The 24,952-nt window shown below is 32.8% G+C and overlaps 2 protein-coding genes across 4 annotated transcripts; both read right to left on the reverse strand.

The window, feature by feature from the left end:
• Positions 1-4,061: 4,061 nt before the first annotated feature.
• LOC6555884 (glutamate receptor ionotropic, kainate 2) lies at positions 4,062-19,332 on the reverse strand. 3 transcript variants are annotated; one of them, XM_001982650.3, is made up of 15 exons: positions 19,161-19,332; positions 18,975-19,107; positions 18,500-18,913; positions 13,235-13,401; positions 12,574-12,627; positions 12,332-12,496; positions 11,672-11,830; positions 10,158-10,361; positions 8,555-8,758; positions 8,359-8,463; positions 7,985-8,242; positions 7,363-7,857; positions 6,138-6,335; positions 4,470-4,860; positions 4,062-4,416 (listed from the first exon to the last, which is right to left on the reverse strand). In XM_001982650.3, exons 1-15 carry the CDS (start codon positions 19,161-19,163, stop codon positions 4,139-4,141), a joined length of 3,228 nt encoding a protein of 1,075 aa, XP_001982686.2. In that variant the 5' UTR covers positions 19,164-19,332; the 3' UTR covers positions 4,062-4,138. The 3 variants fall into 3 exon arrangements, with proteins under 3 accessions (XP_001982686.2, XP_026839058.1, XP_015008665.1); XM_026983257.1 differs by lacking the exon at positions 11,672-11,830; XM_015153179.2 differs by lacking the exon at positions 7,363-7,857.
• Positions 19,333-22,268: 2,936 nt separating this feature from the next.
• On the reverse strand, positions 22,269-23,253 carry LOC6555885 (ADP-ribosylation factor 2). The gene is made up of 4 exons (XM_001982651.3): positions 23,078-23,253; positions 22,690-22,952; positions 22,494-22,619; positions 22,269-22,437 (listed from the first exon to the last, which is right to left on the reverse strand). Exons 1-4 carry the CDS (start codon positions 23,142-23,144, stop codon positions 22,351-22,353), a joined length of 543 nt encoding a protein of 180 aa, XP_001982687.1. The 5' UTR covers positions 23,145-23,253; the 3' UTR covers positions 22,269-22,350.
• Positions 23,254-24,952: the final 1,699 nt, after the last annotated feature.

Here is a 24,952-nt window from a genome sequence, read left to right on the forward strand (position 1 = left end):
AGTTTACTATTTATTAACTATAAACATATCAACATCTATAAGTAGGTTTTACTTTTCAAATACATATAGACTTAACTAATATAATAACGACGTGAAGCTCAATCCGGATGTTATTTAAATTCCTGTTCTCGAACTTAAAACGTATAGATAAACTAACGATCTGTATTAAAGTTCATTCAAAATTACACTATTGTAACCAAGAAATCATTAATACGGCATTGTGCGCAAAACGTAAATGTACATCAATACCTGTCGTTATATATAATTATTATACAACATTTTTAAGCTCGTGCCAACAATCGTTAACAATAATGTAGAGTACAGATTTCCTATCTAGTATGACTTGAATTATTCAATCAACCGGTTTGAAATATTGATTTTAGTTTGGCTGGTAAAAATGTTGTATGCAAAAATAAATGTAAAATGTAACATATCGAAATATTATTAATATTATACAACCTAATTATAACTAAATATGTACTTTATTGGTGAGAAGGTGTTTAATCAAAGCACGTATCAGAGCTAGCTTGGATTATTCTGAAAACATGTGGTATTCATATCCAACATTTTTCATTCAGTCATTCCACTCATAGTATTTGAGAGATAATACTTCATAACATAATATAAGCTATAAGAGCTAATAATTTTTGAGTTCATATGCATAACACTATTACATGATTTTTATGTTAAAAAAAAAAGTATAAGAAATTTTAACCAAATTCAATTAATTGGGCAATTTAAAATCCTTTAATTTTTATATATTTCTTTTAATTCATCCCATTAGAGTGTTTCTAAAATATAACAAACTAAAAAAGTTCTGATTTTCTGATACAGTTTGACCCCCTGAATTAGGAAATTACATTCTAAAATTGTACTTTGTTTTTATTTTAATGTTTATATATTTTGTAAAATAACCATAAAAACTATCTTTGGTAAACATTGTTTAAATGGAGATGGCAAACACATGCTGTATTAAACTAAACCTGTACGTGCTTGTATTAAATACATAGAATATTTAATTGTAAGTCCCGTGACAATAATTTAGAATTTTGTAATTACAAAATATAGAAATCAGACAATAGGATGCTTTTTATCAGTAAAAGATTAAGTATATGTCAAAAATTAAATATCATCAAACAAGTCCTGAAGTCTACGCATGGTTGGGGTTTTTAATATTAAAATCATAAAATAAAAAATTATTTAATTTAGGAAACACGTTTATTGTAACATATGATGTACATTATAAAATGTAACAAAATAAAATTATACATACCTTATATTGTAATTCAAGTTGTTTCATGATCTTCTAGAAACTGTTTTTGCTATGAAAGATGGTTATATAACTTCGGTCAGAAGACTTTAATACGGTTACCACCCTGCTCCAATATTTACATGCGCACTGGGAATAATTATAATTGATTTTACTAATTCGATTGTGATTTGTTTACTAATTATTATATTGGTTTTTTGGAGTTTGTTTGGAAGAAGTAATTATTCTTTAACATAGAACGATCGAATTTTTTCCGTACTAGGGTACGAGGTTGTTATATTATGCAGGCTTCAGTGGTAAACTACGGGCATCAGACCCTGCAGTTCCACAACTCAACAATATTAAAAACCAATATAGAGCAAAACCATTTAGCAGTGTTCTGCACAAATAGCTGATTTCAATCAGACTGTTTTATTAAGTTTTAAGAACCAGCATCCAATTTTCGTAACCAGACATTGCTAACTTTTATTTATTTTTTCCCAAACTTTTGAAAAATTCCTAATACACAAAGCCTTATAAACACTATTTATTAACAAAATAAGATTAATAAAATGTTGTAAAGAATAATTAAACCAAAACCTACAATTTAGAAAAATTAAAACTAAAATATTTTCATGATTTCAAATGGTTCGCCTCATCTCGAAAGCGAAAAGATTAGTTTTTGAAATCGATTTAAAAACTATATTGGGTGAACAACTTATGTTTCACTTTCGAATCACAAAGTCATCGTAGCGCCGCATTCAAATTCGAAACCAAAACAAATACATTTCGGCAGCTTTTAGAAGCCATGCATTTTGTTGGCCTACATCATACCTGACCCGTCGAACATCTGGAGGGAGCAACCTCCTAGCGGTATTTTGCTGGTACCGACTAAACTTTTCTTTCAAAAGTATGTCAAGCGCAAAAAAAAAATTTTGCAGAAGGAGAAAAACTCCCAAGTACATGAACTGCAACGACATAGATGTAAGGTTAAAGTCCTGCCCCGTGGGCGACTTTGGGGAAGGACTTCCTATTAGGATTATACCCATCCACAATTACTTAAAGCATAGTTCCAGCGAAACAATGACGAATTGGCTGATGAGTTTTGGTTTATTAAATTGGTTTTATTAGCTTTAGGGTATTTGACAATTAGGTAGCTAGCTCCCGAGTAGGTAAAACCGGAATGAATTTAATTATTCTATTAAAGAGCGGCCATCCATCGCCTTGGTCCCGGTCCCGCTCGGTAAACGATCTACCGATGTCAGCAATTCTCCAATTGGTGCAACGGTGGGACGCGGTGCGGTTTAGCTTTCGGTCAGTGGTTGCCAGTGTGCAATGTTGTCCACGCTGCAGTTCTTCGGTTGGCCTACGAGATTGGTAAGTGGGCGCAGTAGGGAAGAGCATTTTGCTAAGCGTTCGTCTTCGGGTGGCTCCCGAGGGTGGTAAGGGGGCTCGCAGTAGAAAAGAGCATTCTGATGGGTGTTACCTTCTGCACATCATCATATCATATATACATACAATAAACAAATATAAGCAGATAATCTGAGTTGTCATATAATTCTAGCCTTAACATCCGCAGATTATTCAGAAACGAATTCGTAAACTTCGAGAACTTGTCGATGCACTTTTAGTAACGATAAAGGACTCCCTGGCTTTCCAAAGTTTCAACTTTCCATTAAAGTTCATATTTTCTAGCGCTAGTTTCAGCGATTGGTAATCAGTGTATATATCGACACTTCGCCGTACATCTGCTCGAAGGTCATAATTTTCTTCAGGTGGGTTAGTGCAATAAACATAGGCACATAGGCCGATATTTCTTTTCATCAATCTGAGAAAAAACGGTTTCGATCACGAAATTTGAGGAATCGTTGGACAGGTTGGCTTGGAATCAAACATTTTCCAATGTCTATCATAATCTTATCAAAGACATTAGAATAACAAGATTCTTAATCAGGATCAATAGCCGAGTCGAACTGGCCATGCCCGTCTGTCCGGCTGTATGAACATCGAGATTTCAGGAATTTAAAAGCTATAAAGATTATATGATATAAAGCATGCAGATTTTAGAGACATAAACGCTACAACGAAAATGTTTTTATATTTTATATTATTTTCTTAGGATTTTTTTAAATTTTAAAATTAAAAAAAAATTGTAAAACTTTTTCCGACGCTTAGCTTATTTGACACTGACTTCGTGTGCGCGACGCGCTGAAAAATCCGATTGGTAAGGTTAGCCCAAACTGTGTCGTTCAGCGCACCTATGAGTGGAAAATCTTTGCTGACTTCTATATATAATTTTTAAAAAATTATGGTTCCCTGATTCAACAAAACAAAGGGTACGAACATTTCGCTTATCAGCATAGTAGCGTAAGGCTAAGATCCTTTAATTTATAAGAGCAGAGTATCAGAATCAAACCTAACCTATGGAAGCCATATGATATACATAGTAGTTCAATTTTTAGTAGTTTTCAATTTAAAACAGAAGTTTTATATTGCCAAAAACTGGTGTATATCGAATTGGAAAGTTTTATAATCAAAACCAACAACCTAGTTCTCTAGTTTTTGATCATAAAGTTTTATGATTCTGTATAATTCTGTTTTTGACAATATAAAAGATATTTAAAAGCAGTCAAATATAGTCGTTAAATTAATAAAATAAGTAATATAGACAAAATCAATTTTAAAAGTGTTTGTTGATTTTGGGCGGTAAACTTTAACCACCATATAGTGGACTTGGCAATCGTCTCCGTTTCTACAATCCATATTTTCAAGCCGAAGCTAGCTTTCATTCAGGTAAAAAATAAAACATGTCTTAAATTACATATTGATTCTATAGTATAATTTCATTTCAAATTGTAGAAAAACTCTACTATAGTAGCACGATCAAATTTAATTAAAATAATTATAGTGAACGCCCACATTTGACGAGCTTATATTACTCGGAACGTATGTTGGTCCAGAAGAACATTTAAGGCAATTCCGTTTTCGCGGCCTATGTCTTGATTTTGATCCATGGCAGTGCATTGCAAAACGAAGTTCCTCCGCCATTTCTGAGCACAGAGATTGATTTTCTGTATTTAAATTTTTTCTTGAATTCCAGCAAAACTCAAAAATGGCCACCACAACTGCAAGCGCAAGTCCACAAAGGAGAACAACAAATACGCCACCTAGAATACGGTGTTGAGCATTTTTTTATATATAAAGTAAAATATTATTATACCAATATTTTCTACTCCAAGTGCATTGGCTTTGGACTCCTTGCTCTTATCGTCTCTGTTGCAAACGTCACCTGTATTTTTCCACCATTTGTCATATAATATTTGAATAATTCCCTTCTCTTGTAGCTCCAAAATAGCAAGTGAAATTTTATCTCTCCAAGGAGAGCCCTTAGGCGTGGCAATGCCATAACCTTTAGAATCCAGCAGGCCTCCTATTTGAGTCAAATTACAATCACGTTGAACAGCATAGTCCAGCATTGTAGATTCCATCAAAAAAGCATAGCTTCCTTCCATTACCCGTTTAATTCCGTCATCATAGGTTTTAACAAATACAGTTGTTTTTCGGTTTTCCATATAACGCCACATTTTTTGATATATACCAATTTTTGAATCCTTAAATAGAAATACAATTTTTATTCAAAGTATTTAACATATATATAAAAGTGCCTTTAAATATCGTCGGATATGAATATAAAGTGGTTTGTTTTCAGAACATATGTTTTTTTTATTCTATTATATTTCTTCGTTCGTTTCTATAAACAGCTAGGCGACGGTCAAAAGTATTTTCAGAAAATTAATTCGGAATCGACTGACTGATATTGGCTAAAACATATAAATATCCATTGCAAAAGGTATTACATATTTATTCATTTGTATTATATTTTACAATCAACGAAAAAAATGTTTTATAGTTTGCAACTGTATAAATATTTTTAAATTTTGCACCGATAAATGTTAAAATTCAACTAGTAACCTAGCACCAAAATTAAGTGTTATTTAATTGGAAATATTTGGTTACCAATTTCGTATTAATCAATAATAACTTTTAATTCGTATTAATGAGGGATAAATTTCGCTTTCTATATCCTTGCAGAAGGTATGTTTGCAACGTAATAAAGGATCAAAGGCAAAGATCAGCAGTCGATGCCACAGTCCGTCAGTCAACAAACTACATATTTTTTTTAATTATGTGTGTGGCAGTTTTGGCCGGCTACTTTACTAAGCACAAGTTTCTTCCTTTATATTTTGTATGAAAGATTTCAGATTTAGATTTAGTTTATATCTTAATAATTTCGGTCAACTGGTGTATATAGACGGTTTCACAAATAATGACGGCTTATGATCGGTCTAGGTCGGATCAGTCTAAAATGTAATGGTGATCGGTGTACTCAAGCTTGTATTGAAAATCGGATCGGTCAAACCTATAAATAACCTTCGCATATTGTAATTTCTTGTCTAAGAGTTTTACAAAGTTTTAAAATAATCATGTAATACCTGTATTTCTATACTCCGTATTTGGAATGACAAGATAATGACAAGATAAGTTCGACTCAGATAGTAATATAAATACATAATATAAATACATAAATACCTTATAAATACCTTATACCTTATCTACCAGTGTCACAATTTTACTTTACACGCTACGAGTGTAGTAATTATTAAATTACGTGACTTAAGAAATTATGATGTTATGCAAATAAACATTAAAATGATTATGTATTTCGTTTAAAATATTTACCCTAAATACCTTATAGCTTATCCACCAGTGTCACAATTTTACTTTACACGCTAAGAGTGTAGTAATTATTAAATTACGTGACTTAAGAAATTATGATGTTATGCAAATAAACATTAAAATGATTATGTATTTCGTTTAAAATATTTACCCTAAAAAATGTCATTGTAGATCCACCTTCCAAAGTTCCATATGATATTTCTGTTTGCTCTGCCAAATCTGAAGCGCTTTCTATTGGTGAAATCATCCGTTCAACAGTTAAAAATGCAGCTAAGTTGGCAGTGTATGAAGATATTATGATTAGACAAAAAAAGAACCAGCATCCGCCAACAATACGCGTCGAGGTTGCCTAAAAAAAAGTATTAGAATTGAAAGCGTCTGTAAATATAGTTAGAGTCAGGAGAATATGGTATTTTTCAGTGTCGCGAAAAGTTTACCCTTTTACTCTACTCAACTGGTATACATCTACCATTATGGCTATCTGATATTTTAACCCCATGTAACTAGGTAAATTATATATTCATATTGATTTTGTATACCCATTACTACTAGAGAAAAAGGGTAGGTTCGTTAAAAAGTATGTAACAGGTAGAAGGAAGCGTTTCCGACCCTATCTCGGAAACTACGCTAGAACGTTAAGAGCACCCATGCAGATTCTAATAACAGCTACGCTGCGCAAGTTTGTTTCATTGCCACACTCACTAAACCCCACACTTTTACAAAAAAATTGTCCAATTTTCTTAATCTGATATATTCTTGATCAGGATCACTATTTGAGTCGATCGGGCCATGTCCGGTTGCCTATACGTCCGTCTGTTCGCCAGTCTGCTCGTATAAACCGATCGATATCAGGAACTGAAATTGAGATTTGACATGCAGATTACAGAATCATCCTGTTGTATCCTGATGCCCACGAAGTCAAAATTTGACAAATATACATGTTACGTGCGAAATACTACTGCTTTGAAAATCTAAGCATTCGGACAAACACACATGGCTAGATCAACTCGGCTGGTAAAAAAAAAATTATAATTCATAGAGTTGGAAACACTGTCTCTAAACACTGTCTAAATAACTTTTAACTAATCTAATCCAAGGGCGGTACACTGTACGAATAACGGCTTTAAAAATATAAGCATCAAAGATACATAGCAATCAAAATGTAACTTTTTTTAAAAGTAATATAGTTTCTGTAATATAGTTTTGTGAAGTTTTACAAAGGTGTTCAAAATGATTTACATAATACATCAAATGCATTTTGTGTAACTAATTTTGACCACCTCTGTATAAAATAACTTTTATTTTTGTTTTCCAATTGGGATTTCTCTTTGTTACTCTTTATGGAGTGCTTTTTGGATGTAAGTGAATGGTCGTACCCTAGGATATAAGTCAGAACCTTGTTGCATAAGAGCGCCAATGGCAAACCAAAAACTATTTTTTAAAGTAAAATTGTTTTGGATTCGAACTAAGTCCACTGTATTATCATCCGAGTCTTCTTCATTAACATCATTAGGTAGTGGTAAAGGTAAAGTACCGTGATCACAAGTAGTATCATCATATTCAACATAATTGGTAGAATTTTTTATTTTGCAGTATGTACTTAAATATATTTCATCATTATTTGACATTTTTTGTTTGTTTATTAACTCCAGTTGTTCGTCAAAGCCATTTACTTTTTGAATTTCGCGCAATATATGGTCACAAGCCATTGAACATGGTGGCTTTGAATTAACCCATTCGATCGGTGATAATCGAGCAACAATCCAAATGGAGATCGATACAAAAATGTATCCAAAAGCAATATAAAACCAAATTTCAATAGCGAATGGAGCAATGAATGAGAAAAATTTCGTTTGAGCTCGGTCTGAAATCTGAAATATAGCAAATATTAATTTTATTATACTTTTAAAAACGCGATCAATTTAAATAAACCTTTAAGTAAGTTATTTTAATCTTATAATAAAAGGATCTTTACACATATGACGTATTTATGTATACCTTCGGATTAAGTCCAGATCCTTGGCGTAAGAATGTTCCTGTTATAAACCAAAAACTGTTTGATATAGAAAACTGATTTTCCACTATATCCGTATCCTTGTAGCATGGATGGGGGTTTTTCCACTCATATGGAGAAAATCGAGCCATTACAAAGAGCGCGAAAGATACTAATATGTATGCAGCTAGCACATAAAGCCATATCTCGATTGCCAAAGGGTTCATAAAGGAGAACAGTCGTGTGGGTTGACTTGTCGGCACCTATTAAATTTGTCCACATATATGTAGGGAATTTATATATTTGATACTACAATTTTTAAATTTACGTAACTACACAAAGAAAAGTAAAAAGCATACAAATTTGCTATTAGGCTTACCTTGAATAATATACCAATGCCCAAGTTCATAAATGGTTTTGTAAAGTCGATAACACTTTCCCGAGCGTAATTAATTGTCATTGAGGCTACAGCAAGATCAGCGCGCTAAGAAGTATTCATTTAATAATTATAAAATATTTTTAAAAAGTAAATAATGTCAATCGTGGAATAAATATAATTTAATGTTTATACTTGCCCTTTCCATTAATTCCTGCACTATTCCATTCCATGAATTAGTCTCTGGTATGTAAACACCATACATATTATCGGGAACTAATTCAATTTTATATTGAAACCCAACTTGTGTGGCGATCGCTTTCAAAAGATCAATACAAAATCCTTCAAACCTTATATTTCCAGTAAGATTTTTGTCTTCTTTAACCATAACATACGGGCGCTCCTAAAAAATTGTAACAATTACTAAGGCAATTGATATTTCGAGTGTCAAAAAAAAGCATTGCCTTTACTCGACTTGGAAGATAAGCAACTCTCACACTTTCTGATTAGAAAAAGCATACACAAAACTTTAATATTAAGAGTTTAGGACGGAAGACGGCAGTTCACAGGAAAGAGTGCGAAGGGACTATATACATGAAAAGTCCAGTTTCTCTACTATCAGATACCCGTTTCTCAGCAAGTGGGAGTGCGAGCCAGAAATTGTAACATTTTGGTTGCAAATCGATAGATAGAAATAAACATAAATACATAAAATTAACAAGAAAAATAATAAAATAAACAATAAAAACAATTTTTAAAATCTCATAGGGACAGATCGAAGGAGGACATACATGTCCAGATCGACTCATGTGGTCCTGATCCTAAATTGAGATGTATAATTTTAAAACTATGTGGTGATAGTCCATATAAACCCCTTTAACCTGTCCTTGATCATTTGTGCCACTTTTAGGGATCACTATTAAATAATTACTGGGCGTAGGCAGCATAATAGCTGCTATGGGAAGTGGCTATGTTCTTGTTCGTCGTGATTCCTGTCGTCCGTAAGCTCATAGCCACTTTCATGTGTGGAGATCATTACATTGCGGGGAATAATTTGCGTCGCGGCTACTGACACGTATCAACGTCCTTACTTAATTCGCGTGCGATTACATGATCTCCACATATGTAGATTATGTCATAGTTTTTCATAATAATGTTTTCTTATTCTTATTCTTTTTTAAAATCTGTAATTAGTACCAGGATATAATATTTAATAATCTTTGGAATTTTAGAAATTATTAACTAAAAATTTTTCAATATTCGTATTAAAATTTAAACTGATTTTATTACGAAAATTTGAAAAATTTTAGTTTTGTCAGAAAAAGGGGAAGTATTTGAAATATTTACCAAACTTACATAAAAATTAATTAAAACATACATTGACAGGTCTCGGAAATGTATTTTTAAAAATAATGGCTTTCATGGGACTATCAGACACCAGTACTCAGCTAAAGAGAGTGCGATGGAGATGGAATTGACTGATTTCTATCATTTATGATGTTTAGCTGAATGTTGACTCAACAAATATACATATACCCGCAAGAAAAAGTCTCTACCATGTCTCCCCACAGTTTTGTAATTTGTAGGTATCAGAGTGAATTTAAATTTAAAAAATAATAATTTTAATTAATAGAAAATTATTAATAGCAAATCGGAAGACTAGTAATAGAATGCAAAGAAATCATAACATTAATCAAAAGATGAGCCAAATGTGCCGTAAAGCCAGTATCAACCACTTCTTACATTTTTTTAAGATATGAATTAAGTAAGTATCAATAAAAGTTGTTGTTTTTAAAGCTCACCTCTCTAGTCATAACAACCAATGTTATATTTGCGATATTTGAATCGTAGAAAGCCGTTGGATCCGAAATGTTTACGCCACCGTCGGGTTGCCAATATCCAACTTTTTGTATTTTTTCTTGCTTTAGTTTAAGAATATCAAGTTTAAATATGTTTCGCCGACCTTCCACAAAATTGACATTGCCAGTCAAACCGTCTGTGATGGCCTGAAGCACATAAAATGAATATTGATATTAGATTTAACAAACAACACTTTGTCTAGATGAAGTTTTATTTGTGTCCACTTTAGAAATTAATCACGAAAGAAAGATTTAAGTCCTCAGAACATTGTATGTTCTATGACGGGCAACGCAAGGAAACTGCTATATAGAGTCCGACTATAAACATGCGGTTTTTTAAGCAGCCCGTACACGTAGTTACGAAGCGCACTAGGAAAGTATATATACTCGAAGTAATGAGTATATAATGTGTTAATATATTATCACGGGAAATACCCCAATGAAAAAGTAGCGGGAACAGAGCTAAAAATACATTTTATACTGCCATATGTGCCGAACCATTAAAGTTAGGGACTGAAACACAAACAAAACAGGTAAAAAAACAATGACGTTATTAACATACAAGAGTTAAAGAAAAAAAAAAAAAATACTCCATCTAAAATTACCTCTTTCAGCACGTATTAAAGAAAAGTAAAGGAGGCAAAAATATTTTGATAAAGCATACCAAGTGAGTTTTTAATGCATTTATTTTTAAAGTGGCGTAGCTAAATCGATGTTGGCCTATGGATGTGGGATACGCTACTACTGAGACAAAGACTACCAGAACTGGTCTAACATACTGATCCCCTGCCTATCCCTCTCTTCTCTCGATAGTTCTAAGTTTAAAGTTGTACTTGACTAGATGTTACCTATGTAGTTGCAACGTGAGCAAAGTGGTACCACACCGCCCTACTCCCGCAAATTACAAAAATATGTGTGTTATATCTGCCAGATTCGGTTTTTGGTTCTCACAAAAGGTTACCTAGACTTACATATAGATATGTGTTTTTGAACGAAATACCAAAAACTTAAAATAAGCATATATGCATACCTTCTATGTAGATAAAACAAGTTGTGTTTATTTGAAAATTCGTACAGTCATCAACCCATTAAGGTTATTTCATAAACATTATTTGCGTTAATGCATCCATTAATATAGTCATGTATAACCACACACAACCTTCGTTTTCGTTAAACCCTTTTTACTTGACAAAGAGTCGATGGAGAAGTGTTTTTGAGCAATTCAATGTTCATCCTACGGACTACACCGAAGTCGTATCTGAAGGTATCGATCGACTTATTTGGGGTACAGAAGTGTAGACCCGAAAAGCGACTATAAACGCGTACATCTAGCTGGACGAATAAATCTCTGCTTGGAAGGCCCACTCCCAATCTTCCACATAAGTATAATTTACTCATTTATTACCCCTTATTAAATCATATTTCTTAAAGAGCGCTGTTAATCTTCATATACGTACTGCATTTATTTGGTTATACAATGAAATTCCATCATTCCAGGTTTGATCGGAGGTGCAGGAGAGGTTTTTGATATAAAGATTTTGACGATTATCTAAATTTAGAAAGTGTAATCCAGTCGCAAACGCGTACACCGAGTCAAACATTAATGCGGACTCTGTCTAAAAATTATTAAAATTAAAAAAAGTTATATTGTTGGAGTATTAGGCGTGTAGGCGTGTCATAACACCCAGTGTCATAAGACCCACGGGCGCTATTACTTTTGTACGGGTCAAAAAGTCCGCTTCGAAAATGTTATAGCGCCCATGGGCTTAATGACACTATTAAACTGCGTTATAACGCCAATGAGTAATATAACACTCTTAAAAGTGTCATAATTCCCACAATTTCTTAAAACTTGCAAAGCATACCAAAGCAAACAGTTAGGATAAAAAAAGGATCAATAAAATAAAATTTCCGTTCCATTTTTGTTTTTAGAATTCCTGCCCTTAAAACGCAGACAAGAATGTATTTCAAATTAAAAACTTTAATCGGGCTCGTGGCGTTATGTTATGCACCCAATTATAATAATTGCTTAATGAGTATTAGTTAAAAGCGTTATAACACAAATATTCTTGTGTGGGCGTTGTGACACTGAGTATTAAGATACTTGGATTTCTTACCTGTATATAAGGAATTCCATTTATAATTTCCAATCCATTGTGTTGTAATTTCTGCATTTGATTTATTACTTCGAGATATCTTTTGCTATCGACATCAACAAGGCGAAATGCAGTTATATTTACGCTGTTATATCTGAAATCTTCCAGATCATATGTCTCCAAGTCCTGTACAAAATTATGAACCATGTTGCAATTAATAGATTGTCTTGGGTCCAGCGTTATTAATTTACTGTTTTACTTACGAATGTTGTAAACATATAATGGTAACGATGGTCATTCATTTGTAGTTGTAAAATCTAGAAATAGAATTTTTTTTATTTTTTAAGTGAAAAGATTGTTACATATGTCAATTTGCTAATATCTCCTTTAAAATAATACTACAAATTATTTGAAATATGCATTGAAACTTTCATGTTATGGTATGTATAACACGTATAACATGACCAAATAAATGTTTACGATCTTTTGGCGTTAAAAATACCGAAAATTATGTCCTATTTATCCGAATCCTTGCTTTAGGGAACATTTTCGTGGGAGTAATTTTAATCTCTGATTTATCTGCCCATATTACAGAGAAATAGTAGAGATAAATTTCTAAATATATTAATAAATCGGGTATATTTTAACACCGAAAAGATATTCTGTTTGTGTTGGTTAAATTAATATCCCTCTACATAATATATGTATGTATGTAACTAATACGTTTACACCATTTTCCTGATAATGTTAATGTGTGACCGTTACTGTTTCACTTGGGATTCTACTTGTTACATACTTTTCAAATACTCTAGGAGAGCCCTTAACTGTACTAGCGTAACGATTACGTAAAATTATGTAAGGTTTCTAAAATAATAAATTAAACGTATAATGCCTTGTAGAATTAGCATCAGAAACTGTTCTTACGGATCTAAAAAACGTTTTTATGTGAGATGGATTTGTATCCACTATAATTTTGTAAATTTCCTTTTGACGTATCGCTCGTAGGACTTGACGATATGAATCCGGACTGGCTTGCCTTATATACATTTCCGCTTTTGCCTCAGTAGATGAGTGCATCAAATTAAATAGACCTAAAAATAAGAATGTAAAAATATTTTCGATAAATAGTTTTGCTGTTTGGTGACATATTTATATGGCTGTTTGGACATATATATAAAATATATATTTAAACAACGAATTTAGCAGTATACAAAAGGGTACGATTAAGTCGAGTTCCTCGTCGATACCCACTACTCAAATAGTGGGAGTGCCAAGAAATAATTATAATTCCTTTTGGCAAATCGACAGAAATTGGCAAGGCAAACAATGAAAAATATATATAGTGGCATATCCGTAAGTCCCTTAGACTTAAGTACATGCCTACTTATTTACACATACAACAAGCATACCCAATACTACCCTACACCTCACAATTGTAAATCAGCATACCCCATACTACCCTTTATGTACTCAGCCCCTAGATAAGAATAAAACTATGACCAGAATCCCAGAACCAACGCCAAGCGGAAAAACCCCAAGTAATACGAATACAGGATTTTATTTACACAAATCACCCACTGGTAGACTAAACATTCTTTGCCTAATTGTCACGTTCCCACGTTCAAAGTTCGGACTCGCAAACTCGAAAACGAAAGTTTTAAGATTCAAATAAACAAAATCTTAAGAATCTAAGAGCACTTGTATCCAAGAGCGAATGCACTTGAATCCAAGAGAAATGTAGATAACTCCAAAGCTCTCTCTAAAATCCTAGAATCCAAAGTCCATATCTGAAAAGCTCGAACCCGAGGCTTGAACGTCAATCAATCTAGATCATTAAGTTGAGTTAAGAAGAGTTGAGAAGAACAAGAAGATCCTACAGTACATACTATTAAAGGGGCAATAAAACTAAAGAAGTTTTCTTTCTTTTCTAGGTTCAAAAGCCTTTAGGTTTTTCTATGAAGAGAAGAAGGGCGAGACCGCACTTAAATGCCTCGACCCAAAACCAAAAATAGATTTTTCTCCAGTCGATGAAATCAATTCAAAGAAGCAAAAGGTTAAGACCGCACCTGAGTGCCTTAAACCAATACTTTAAGTTAAACAACAAAAGAAAGAGACCGCATTTCAAAAATGCCTCAGTTCAAAAGTTGTTAATGACACAGTGGATAATGATGTAACACATCTCAACTCCATGTCCGTTGACAACGATATAGTCAACTTCGCGATTAACAGCGAGTTACGCGAATGCAATGAATATAGATTAGAACATCTAAATGCAGAGAAGCTGAGTGTTTAAAGAAGGTCCTATACGATTATAGAGACATTCAGTACAAAGAGGGCGAAAATTTGACCTTCACAAGTACCATTAAATATGTCATATGGCAGCCGCCTCTGGGATGAAAAAGTTTAGGTTGGTAGTCGATTACAGAAATCTCAATGAGATAACTGTTAATGACAAATTTCCCATTCCTCGAATGGATGAAATATTGGATAAACTAGGAAGATGCCAATACTTTACAACATTTGATTTATGGGCATTATGAATACACACGTATGCCCTTTGGGCTGAAAAATGCCCCCGCAACATTTCAAAGATGTATGAGTAATCTCTTGGAAGACTTGATCTACAAGGATTGTTTAGTTTATTTGGATGATATAATTATTTACTCCACTTCATTGGAGGAACACATTTTATCTCTAAAGAAAGTCTTTGAGAAATTGAGAGACGCCAATTTGAAACTGCAGCTAGACAAATGTGAATTCATAAAAAAAGAAACTGAATTCCTGGGTCACATCGTCACAACAGACGGCATAATCCAAATAAAACAAATGCAATCACAAATTTCCCATTAGCTAAGATGCCCAAACAAATAAAATTATTTCTGGGATTATGTGGATTCTATCGCAAATTTATTCCTAACTTTGCCAAGGTAGTTAAGCCCATGACCCTTAAGTTGAAAAAAGGCGCTGTAATTGACACCAAATGCAAAGACTATGTAGAATCATTTGAAAGGCTAAAAGTTTTGATAACCTCAGATCCGATCTACCCGGATTTCTCAAAACCCTTTTCTCTGACAACTGACGCGAGTAATATTGCTATCGGTGCAGTTTTATCTCAGAACCATAAGCCCGTTTGTTATGCCAGCAGAACGTTAAACGAACACGAAATAAACTATGCTACTATTGAGAAAGAATTGTTAGCTATAGTTTGGGCAACAAAATATTTCAGGTCATACCTATTTGGCAGGCCATTCGAAATAATGAGTGACCACAAACCATTGGTGTGGCTCAAAATATCAAAGAGCCGAATATGAAATTAAACGAATTCGACTATAAAATAAAATACCTTCCAGGCAAAGAAAACTATGTTGTGGATGCTCCTTTCCCGCACAAAGATAGAAGAAGTTATTGTTGGCGAAATTGCAAGCAGCGCAGACGCGACAATACATAGTGCCAATGAAGATAATTTAAACTATATATCCATAACAGAAAGACCAAAAGGCATTCACTGAAATCATAAGCCCTAACAATTTCGCAAAACTATTGAGATGTACGAGGAAATTAATTGATATATTAACATACGCCGAATTTAAAAACTTAATTCTAAAGAAACATAAGGAATTATTACATACCGGTATAGAAAAACCATTAATTGGTTTAAGGAAGAATACTATTACCCGGATAGTCAAAAACTAATCCAAAATATTATCAACGAATGTGAAATTTGTAACATAGCGAAAACAGAACATAGAAACACAAAGTTGAAATATGAAACAACACCGGAAATATTGAATGCGAGGGAAAAATACGTAATAGATTTTTATCTCACAGGGAATCAAATCTTCCTATCTTGCATCATTAGTCGAAGTAAAGAGTAGAGATTGGCTAGAAGCAAAAAGAGCCATAATGAAAATATTCAACGATATGGGAAAACCCCAAGAGATAAAGGCAGACAAAGACTCAGCTTTTATGTGCATAGCTTTGCTGAATTGGTTAACATCTGAAGGCGTAAAAATTTCCGTCACAACTAGCAAAAACTGTGTTTCTGACATAGAAAGATTTCACAAGACTGTAAATGAAAAGTTGAGAATTATTGGTAGCGAACAAAATATAGAAGACAGATGTACGAAATTCGAAGCAATCCTATTTGTCTACAACCACAAAACTAAACATAACACTACCAAAAGAACTCCGGCAGACATCTTTCTATACGGAGGCAGCCAAGACTTCAAAAGTACAACAAAACAAAATTGACAAAATCGAACAACTTGATAAGAAAAGACATGACTTCAAAGTTGACACAAATTATAAGCAAACTCCACTCGTGAAAAGTAAAATAACCAATCCATTTAGGAAGACAGGAAGGATTGAACAGGTGGATGATAAACATTTTGAGGAAACTAACCGCAGCAGAAAAATCGTGAATTATAAATCTAAATTCAAGAAACAAAAGAAGATTAATAAGAGCAAAACGATAATTTCAGACAACACGAAGAGAGTTAAGCGATGCCACATACTTCCCATATTATTTATCTGTATGATACCCCTTATCACCATGGCCCAATCCAGTAATATAGAAGTAAACCCACTCAGTGCTAAGAATGGATACCTTATATTCCAAACAGGAACAATAGAGATTCCGATAAGCTACGAATACCATTTCTTTCAATGCTAACATTCGAGAACCTAGTAGAAGAGGCAAAGGTTTTTCAAAATCTACCCCAAATACAATATCTAGTTGAGAAACTAAAACGGGAAATCAATGGACTAAGAATTATTATAGACGTAATCAACAGCGGAATAGACATTATCAATAAGCTCAAAGTAGAGAAAGAAAAGAATCAACAGATCGCGATATTTTCAATTTACAACAATTCACAGAATATATAGAGGATATCGAATTAGGAATGCAGCTAACTAGACTAGGAATCTTTAACCCGAAACTATTAAAACATGATTATTTGAAACAATTAAACTCAGAAAAAATGTTAAAGATAAAAACATCAACTTGGCTTAAAACAAATACAAATGAGATTTAATTATTTCCCATGTTCCAAGCGAAGTCACAAAAGTTCCAATCTTTCAAGTAGTCCCGTACCCAGACGAACATAATAATATTCTAACTAATATCCGATAAGTTCTATATTTTCAATAATGAAGTATACCATAAGGACACAGAGTTAGTAATATATGACAAATGTATAGTTGGATTAATCAAACAAGAAGAAACTCAGTGTAAATACACTAAGACTCATAAAAATGTTCAGATCAATTACATAGAACCGAATATACTAATTACATGGAATCTACCAGAAACAACTATCAATCAAGATTGCACTAACAACAAAATTGTAATATCTGGAAATAATATTGTAAAGATTGCAAATTGTATAATACAATTTGATGAATTCATAATTTCAAACAATGTAGCAGATTTTACACAAACAATTTACATAACTAATAAACCCATAGAGTATTTACAAACCAAGGAAATAATAAATTCCCATGTAAAATACTACAATGTATTCCAATGTATTTCGGTAAAACAAAAATATTTTTTTTTTGACATACGGATGGTATGAACATTGTAATTATATATTTCTTAGAAGTGTGGGCGTGACAGGGTTGGGCAGTTTGTTTGCGTGTCCGAAATATTTGAGCATATTGATAGATATTGGTAACACAAAAAAGGAGATGAAAAAATGAAATTAAAAAAATGGGTGTGGCATTTTTGGACGACTTGTGAGCGTTACATTAGAAGTGACAAAAATATTTTAAGCATATAGAAAGAAACCAAAGAATGAATCTTGTTCAAACTACCTATATAAATCAAAATGTAGCATTTCTTATAAAGAAATTATGGAAAATTTTTTAATCATTTCGTAAATGGTTATTTTTTGACAAAACTATACTAATTTTGCGCATTTCCTTTGAAGGCCTTGGGTTCAAGGCAGTTTATTGGCAGTTTAATAAAATGGTTATATATTATTAATAAATGTTGCTATTTGTTGCTGCTATTAATTTAATATCAGAAATTTGTAAAATCCATAGTTTTTAAAAATGTTGGGTTCCTTTTAATAACGATATATGCCAAATATATTTTTGTTAAGATTAAGATTAAGAAATACACGATGATCGATATAATTCAATGTCAAGGAAAACTGAAAAAAAATATATATAAAATATAGTTACCATAATCTTCTTCATAAATTATTGCCACCTTCGTCCAGTTCAAGTAGACCATTATATCTCTATATGCTAGAGTTAAGAGCGTATGCGACGGATATAAATTAACAGAAAATTCTTTGGAATTATATTCAAGATCAATGCGACCTTCAATATGGGGTATATCATAAGCTTCGCATATAGATTGTACATGACTAGCTAGAAGAGCATCAGTTGGGCCAAAAATTGCTTGAACACCTGTCTCCAACTGGCTGCAAACCTTTTTAGTAGTGCGAAACGAGTCATCTCGGGGAACATATTCAATATCGTATACCAACTGGGTATTTGGAAGAAGAGTCTTTTCCTTATTTATACGGTATATTGCGTATTTAAATGCCGATTCAATACTGCTTTCACGTTCATCGTCGGTAAATATGGCACCTGGTAATACAGCAAGGCCTTATAATAGTCGAAATAAATTAATTATTCACTGTAAACTTACCTACGCGTATTACTGGGGGCAATGCATTAGCAATCACGAGTGTGGAAAATATTATATACGAAAAACATATTTCTTTAAGGTATCTTTGGCCTTGTAAATTTTCCTTTATTATGGTTTTCCGTTTTCTTCGTACCTAACAAGCATACAAATGTTATTTTAAATAAAGGTACTAATACTTTTTTTTACCATTATTCTATGTGGATAATTCTGCTTAATTACATTCCGAAACTCTTGGTTATAATTTATTAGCGTAAAGACATTTGTTTAGCACGAAGAATCGAATATAAATTGAATGCAATGGAAAAAGCACCACTAATAAGAAACCCCACGAAAACACACCCCAAAGTTCTGAGCTTTAAGCTCTAAGAAGCCAACAAAAAGGTACTCTTTATGCATGCAGTTTTTTTGTAATTCCTTTGTGTTGAGCAAAAAGTGCGAGAGTACTTAAATATGTAAATGTAAATAATGAACAAAACACATTTTTCAAGATTAAAAAGCAATGATTTGTTTGAACAGCCCATATTTTATAATATTAAAATCTATTAATATGGTATTATATTATAATAATAATATATTATATTAATATAATATAATATTGTAATATATAATATAAATAATATATTATTATTAATATTATCATATATTAATATTTTGAAATTCAAATGCCTTGATGCAAAGTTTTGAATTAACTAATTAATATTAAATTACTTAATCGAGAATTTCCAAATCATAGCCTTCACAACATCTATCTGTGAACGTGTCCTAAGGCGACTACTACATATACACAATTCAAATAAATAGAATGTCAGCATGTATGTATGTTTGCTTTAAGCAAACGGATAAAAAGGAACTAGAAGAGGATCCAATAAATTTGGCGGGTTTTTTTACCCACCCAAATTGCACGGTTTTTAAAATATAAAATTAGAATATAACAAAAACATTTTAAGAATGTTTGTCATTTACAATTACAAAAAAAAATAATAACGAAATAAATAATAAATAATAAATTAAGGTTGCGGCACCGGTCTTAGGAAATACCGATTTTTCACATAAATCTGGGTATTTTCCCTATCCGAATAGAAAAAATGTATCGAATTGGCAACTCCTTTATTTTTAATTATTTTTTTGGTATGGGAAGGTCCAAAATGAGGAGAGAAAAAAATGGCACCACTATCTATTTTTCAAATATTCGATACATATCGTCGGTTTTTTTTGATAAAAAGCACATGGTTATAAACTTGATTTTTGTATTCCCATTTTCAACATTTTTTTTGAAAACCTTAAACAAATTATTGAAATGGGACGTGACATGATCAAAAAACTCATATCTCAGGAAAATCATGTCGAATGCTTCAATGCTCGAACAAAATGATACGTAATGCAATGAGAAAAGCCCGAAACACGTGGAAGAAAACGATCACTGGGCGCACCCATCTCGACAGAAGGCTAATGCGCGCGAGCAGGAAGGATCCATTTAAAGCTGCTACCGAACTGAAAAAGGAGCTCAACATATCCGAAACATATCCAAGGAAAGTCCCAGTTTTAAATGGGAGCCAAGCGCATTAAGTTCGCCAAGGAACATATAATTGGCCATGCGAAAAATGGAGGAACATTATATGGTCAGATGAGAGCAAGGTTGTTCTTTTTGGTGGCAAGGGATCTCGAGTGTATGTAAGGCGCCCTAAGAATGAGCCAAATTACACTGTAATAAAATTAAACACGAAGGATCCAGTGAAATGGTAATGGGCTTGTTTCAATACATTGGATAAATACCATCATGGATCAACATGTCTATGTGGATATTTTGGAGACGGTGATGCTACCCCTTGCCGAATATGATATGCCACTAAAATGGGTCTTCCATCAAGACAATGACCTCAAGCACACCAGTAGGAAAGCCAAGGATTGGTTCAAAGAAAAATCTGTTCCTGTTTTGGAGTGGCCTGCCCAGTCCCCAGACCTAAATCCAAACGTAAATCTTTGATCGGATATTAAAAACGCAGTTCTAGCTTCTAAGCCAACTAACAACGAACAGGCTTTGGGCTATGACTAAGGAGTCCTGGAGCAAAATATCCCTAAAATGCTGCCAGGACCTGGTTGACTATATGCGAAAACTTTGCAGCTGTTATTGCTAATAAGGGATAGACTAAAAAAATATTAAATGAGTGGGATAGGAGTAGTTTTAATATACAAACATTTGTTATAACTGAATTTGTTACTATTAAGTTTCAAATTGAAGATTTAAGCATTTTTCATAAAGTGGTGCTATTTTATTTATCGCCTAATTTTGTCGTTCTTAATATAGTTCCTTATTTAAGATAAGCATAAATAGAACAATTGTAGTTATTTTTTATTTCCTAATAAGTGAATTGTTTACCCTATCTAAGAACAGATTCTGCCAGTCAACCTCCAAACACACTCAAGACTGTCGAGCATGGTGGACGTAAAATCCTGGTGTGTCCAGCACAATCTTCCGCTCTAAAACCTGTGGGGCGACAATATGTGAGGAACGATATGTGTCGAAGAACTCCCCAAATTCTAAGGCTCAGCTTTGGCAAGTTGTGTAGGATGATGCATGGGTTCAGATTCCCCCAAACGGTGCCCAGACTTGGTGGACTCCATGCCGCGTAGGTGTAAGGCTGTAAAAGCCAACAAGGCTTTGCAACAAAGTATTAGATCCCAATCACACAATCAAAAGAAAAATTTTGTTAGTTTTGAGTCAATTTGAATATTTTTTGCTATTCTCTCCTAACACTGCTTTTTAGTAAACATCAGAATTTATGCCCCTTTTATGTTGTTTTTACCCATATTTTCGAAACTGTTGAAGAAATAAAAATTAAACATTTGTTGAATTATTTGAAATTAAATACCAAATGATGTTATAAAGATTTTTTTCCTTTAAAAAGTGTAAAACAGAATTTTTGATCTTATCTTTATCTTTTTTTATCTCACGGATCATAGCACTACTATTTAAAGGACTACTATAATCGCGGGGTCATAGCACAACTATTTAAGAGAAAACAGCTGTGCATATTAAGCATATAAAAAATTAACATTAAACTAAACGTTTTTGATATGTTGAATTTTTAAGTTTTATAAATACAACACAGAAAAATTATAAATTATTAAAATTAGTCTGTATAAATTACATATTTTATTTTAACGAGTAATAGTTTTAGATGGACACCCAGTTTTTTTTACTTTTCTGTAGGTCCATCGGGGATCGTTCAAGGCACAAGTGCAGTTTTCTCACCAACATACATATGTTCATATTTTAACCAAATTCCAAACGAATTTATATACATATACAAGTTTATTAGAGTCTAGTTTACAGCATAGGAATATCAATTCCTATCTTACAATATAAGGAATATTTTTATTTTTTAGCCAGTTCAGCTGATAGCCAATCAAGTCCTTCATATAGTCCGTGACCTTGGGTAGCACATGTAGATTGAATAAACCACTAAAAATATGTATACATAAGTAAATATTTGCGAAGAAATTACCACTTATACATACGTGGCGATTCCTTAATTGGTTAAGGCGCAACTTGTCCGTAAGCTCGGCAGCTGTCATTGCATTCGGTAGGTCCTGTTTGTTAGCAAAAATCAAAAGTACTGCATCCCTAAGCTCATCCTCCTGGAGCTGTGGAGAAAATAATATATGGTATTTGTTGACACGTATGTACATCCAATTCATAAAATAAAATGAGTACCATGTTCTGTAGTTCTCTTTCAGCTTCAGTTATACGATCACGATCGTTGGAATCCACTACAAATATTAGACCCTGTGTATTTTGGAAATAGTGTCTCCACAACGGACGAATTTTGTCTTGGCCACCAACATCCCAAACGGTAAAACATATATTTTTATATTCCACAGTTTCAACATTGAAGCCAATGGTTGGTATGGTGGTTACAATTTCACCAAGCTTTAATTTGTACAGAATAGTCGTTTTTCCCGCAGCATCCAAACCAACTGCGTGTAAAAATATATTAAGTTATGCGCACGTTGATTGTAAAATTAAGCGAGAACTAAAGGCTTAAAGGAACTAAAGGTCGGAAATACTTAAGGCAGTGAAGTATCGAATTTTAACAACATACCCATAAGAATACGCATTTGTTTCTTTCCAAACAAACGTGTCAAAAGACTAGATATGGTTAGTCCCATGTTTAATAAAAAATATTTTATGGGGCAGAGTTGTTCTTAAGTAAATTGACGTGTAAACTAGTCATTCGATTAGTAATGCTGCACTTTTAAGAAAAGTAGAACGATGCTAAAGAAATCCAGTATTCTATAAATACTGCAAACAGTATATTGGCCAGTTGAAACCAATGAAAAGAAACACAAAACTGCACCGACATTCAATATCTTCTGAATTTGTATGCACCATTAAGACCAATTTTTTTTTAATAAAAGCATTTTTAAATAAATTTTGTACGTGAAAATTTTATAATTTAATATACTTAGAAAAGGGGCACGTAGAAGGGGCTAAGAGTACTGTATCTTAGCAGGATGTTCTCAAAAGCTTAGGGAGTATACAACTCAGACTAAGTTTTCGTTGTTGTCGGAGTTAAACAGTTTTTAAAAATCCCAACTGTTTCATACAAATGTCGTATGTGGGACTATTATATAATTCCCGAACTCTAACTGCCAAAACAACCATATTTTTTATCCCACGACTAATGGGGTGAAAAGGTGATATCAATATTTAAAACCAATTAACTAATATTTAAATACCATAAATCTGCCTAAAAATACGTTTTTTTCTTCTGAATATCGTAATCAAGTTCCTCCACTCTATTTTAAAAAAATTATTTATTTTGTATTAAGGTCGGCTTAGATTGGGTTTTCGTAATCTTAGTTTCATAAGCCGATTCAAAAAAATTGTTTTCCGGTTCCTAACATCACGACCGATACTTACATTTTTATTCATCATACAATATGTGTTATTGTATTATTTTATATTATTGGCCGATATATATGACAGACCATTTTTTTTGGAATGGTATCGGCTACACAAATTTGATTTTATATGTTTTACTTAAAATAACCATATATTTTGCCTCCAATGCAAAATTAAAGAATAAAGCTTAAAAGTCGTGGGATATCCAGAAATCCGAATATCTATAGATCAATAAAAAAAACCAATAAATAGGCCGCATCGAGACCTATGCTAAACATATATAATTCAAGACAGTGCACTATGGGGAATTTAACCTAATGTGTTAAAACAAATGTGTTTTTAAAAGTTTTGGAAATTAAAAAAAAAATTTTTTTTAATGAACTTAGAATTAATCAAAGGCTTATGCTATGCAACGGAAATGCTAAGTTAACACTCCAATGTAAAAAAAAATCAACTGTAAAGTCAGCTGTTGCAGACATAAGGCACGCGCCATCGGTGAGCTAATTTTTTAGGTAGCATCCTGTCAATTAGCAATGCAGCCCTTAGTAGAACTGTGTGCCGCAAACAATGGCTGGATCGTGAAAAACTGAATGCAATATTCAAATTTATTTGTGGGCATATCGACGACAGCATTTTTAAAATTAATCAAAGTCACTTATTGGAGAAAGCACGCACACTTTATGTGAATTTGTTGCATAAATGGAAAATATGCAATAGAATGCTGGATAAGGTTGCAGCAAAATACCCGGCATTGACGGAAAGCAATCATAGATTGAACTTACTTGGAAATTCAAGCAAAGTTGAATTCCAACTTTACTGATGTTTTTCACAGAGGATTGAAAATTTCGGATCCCATAATATCATCTCTAAATTTAGGCCTTCGTATTCAAAAACGAAAGCGACTTCCTCTTCCGCAAGAAGTCACTGAATTGTTTAGTACGAATTTTAACATACAAACGAATGTTTGAATGATCTCCATATATGAAAATGACTTCTTTTTATACATTGAAATACATACTGAAGAATATGTTGGGAAAAAAAAATTATCATCGTATCTTAAATAGATATTCAT

This window comes from Drosophila erecta, unplaced genomic scaffold (genome assembly GCF_003286155.1).
Source record: "Drosophila erecta strain 14021-0224.00,06,07 unplaced genomic scaffold, DereRS2 tig00000294-arrow-arrow-pilon, whole genome shotgun sequence".
Classification (NCBI taxonomy): Eukaryota; Metazoa; Arthropoda; class Insecta; order Diptera; family Drosophilidae; genus Drosophila; species Drosophila erecta.

Coding starts and splice junctions, on each gene's coding strand:
- LOC6555885 (XM_001982651.3), bottom strand. CDS start 23,144: ATGGGACTAACCATATCTAGTCTTTTGACACGTTTGTTTGGAAAGAAA. Junction 22,620..22,689: donor AAAGAGAACTACAGAACATG/GTACTCATTTTA, acceptor TTTTCTCCACAG/CTCCAGGAGGATGAGCTTAG. Junction 22,438..22,493: donor ACCAATTAAGGAATCGCCAC/GTATGTATAAGT, acceptor ACATATTTTTAG/TGGTTTATTCAATCTACATG.
- LOC6555884 (XM_001982650.3), bottom strand. Junction 13,402..18,499: donor AATTTATGAAGAAGATTATG/GTAACTATATTT, acceptor TCTTATTTTTAG/GTCTATTTAATTTGATGCAC. Junction 12,628..13,234: donor TAAAAACGTTTTTTAGATCC/GTAAGAACAGTT, acceptor TTCTATTTCTAG/ATTTTACAACTACAAATGAA.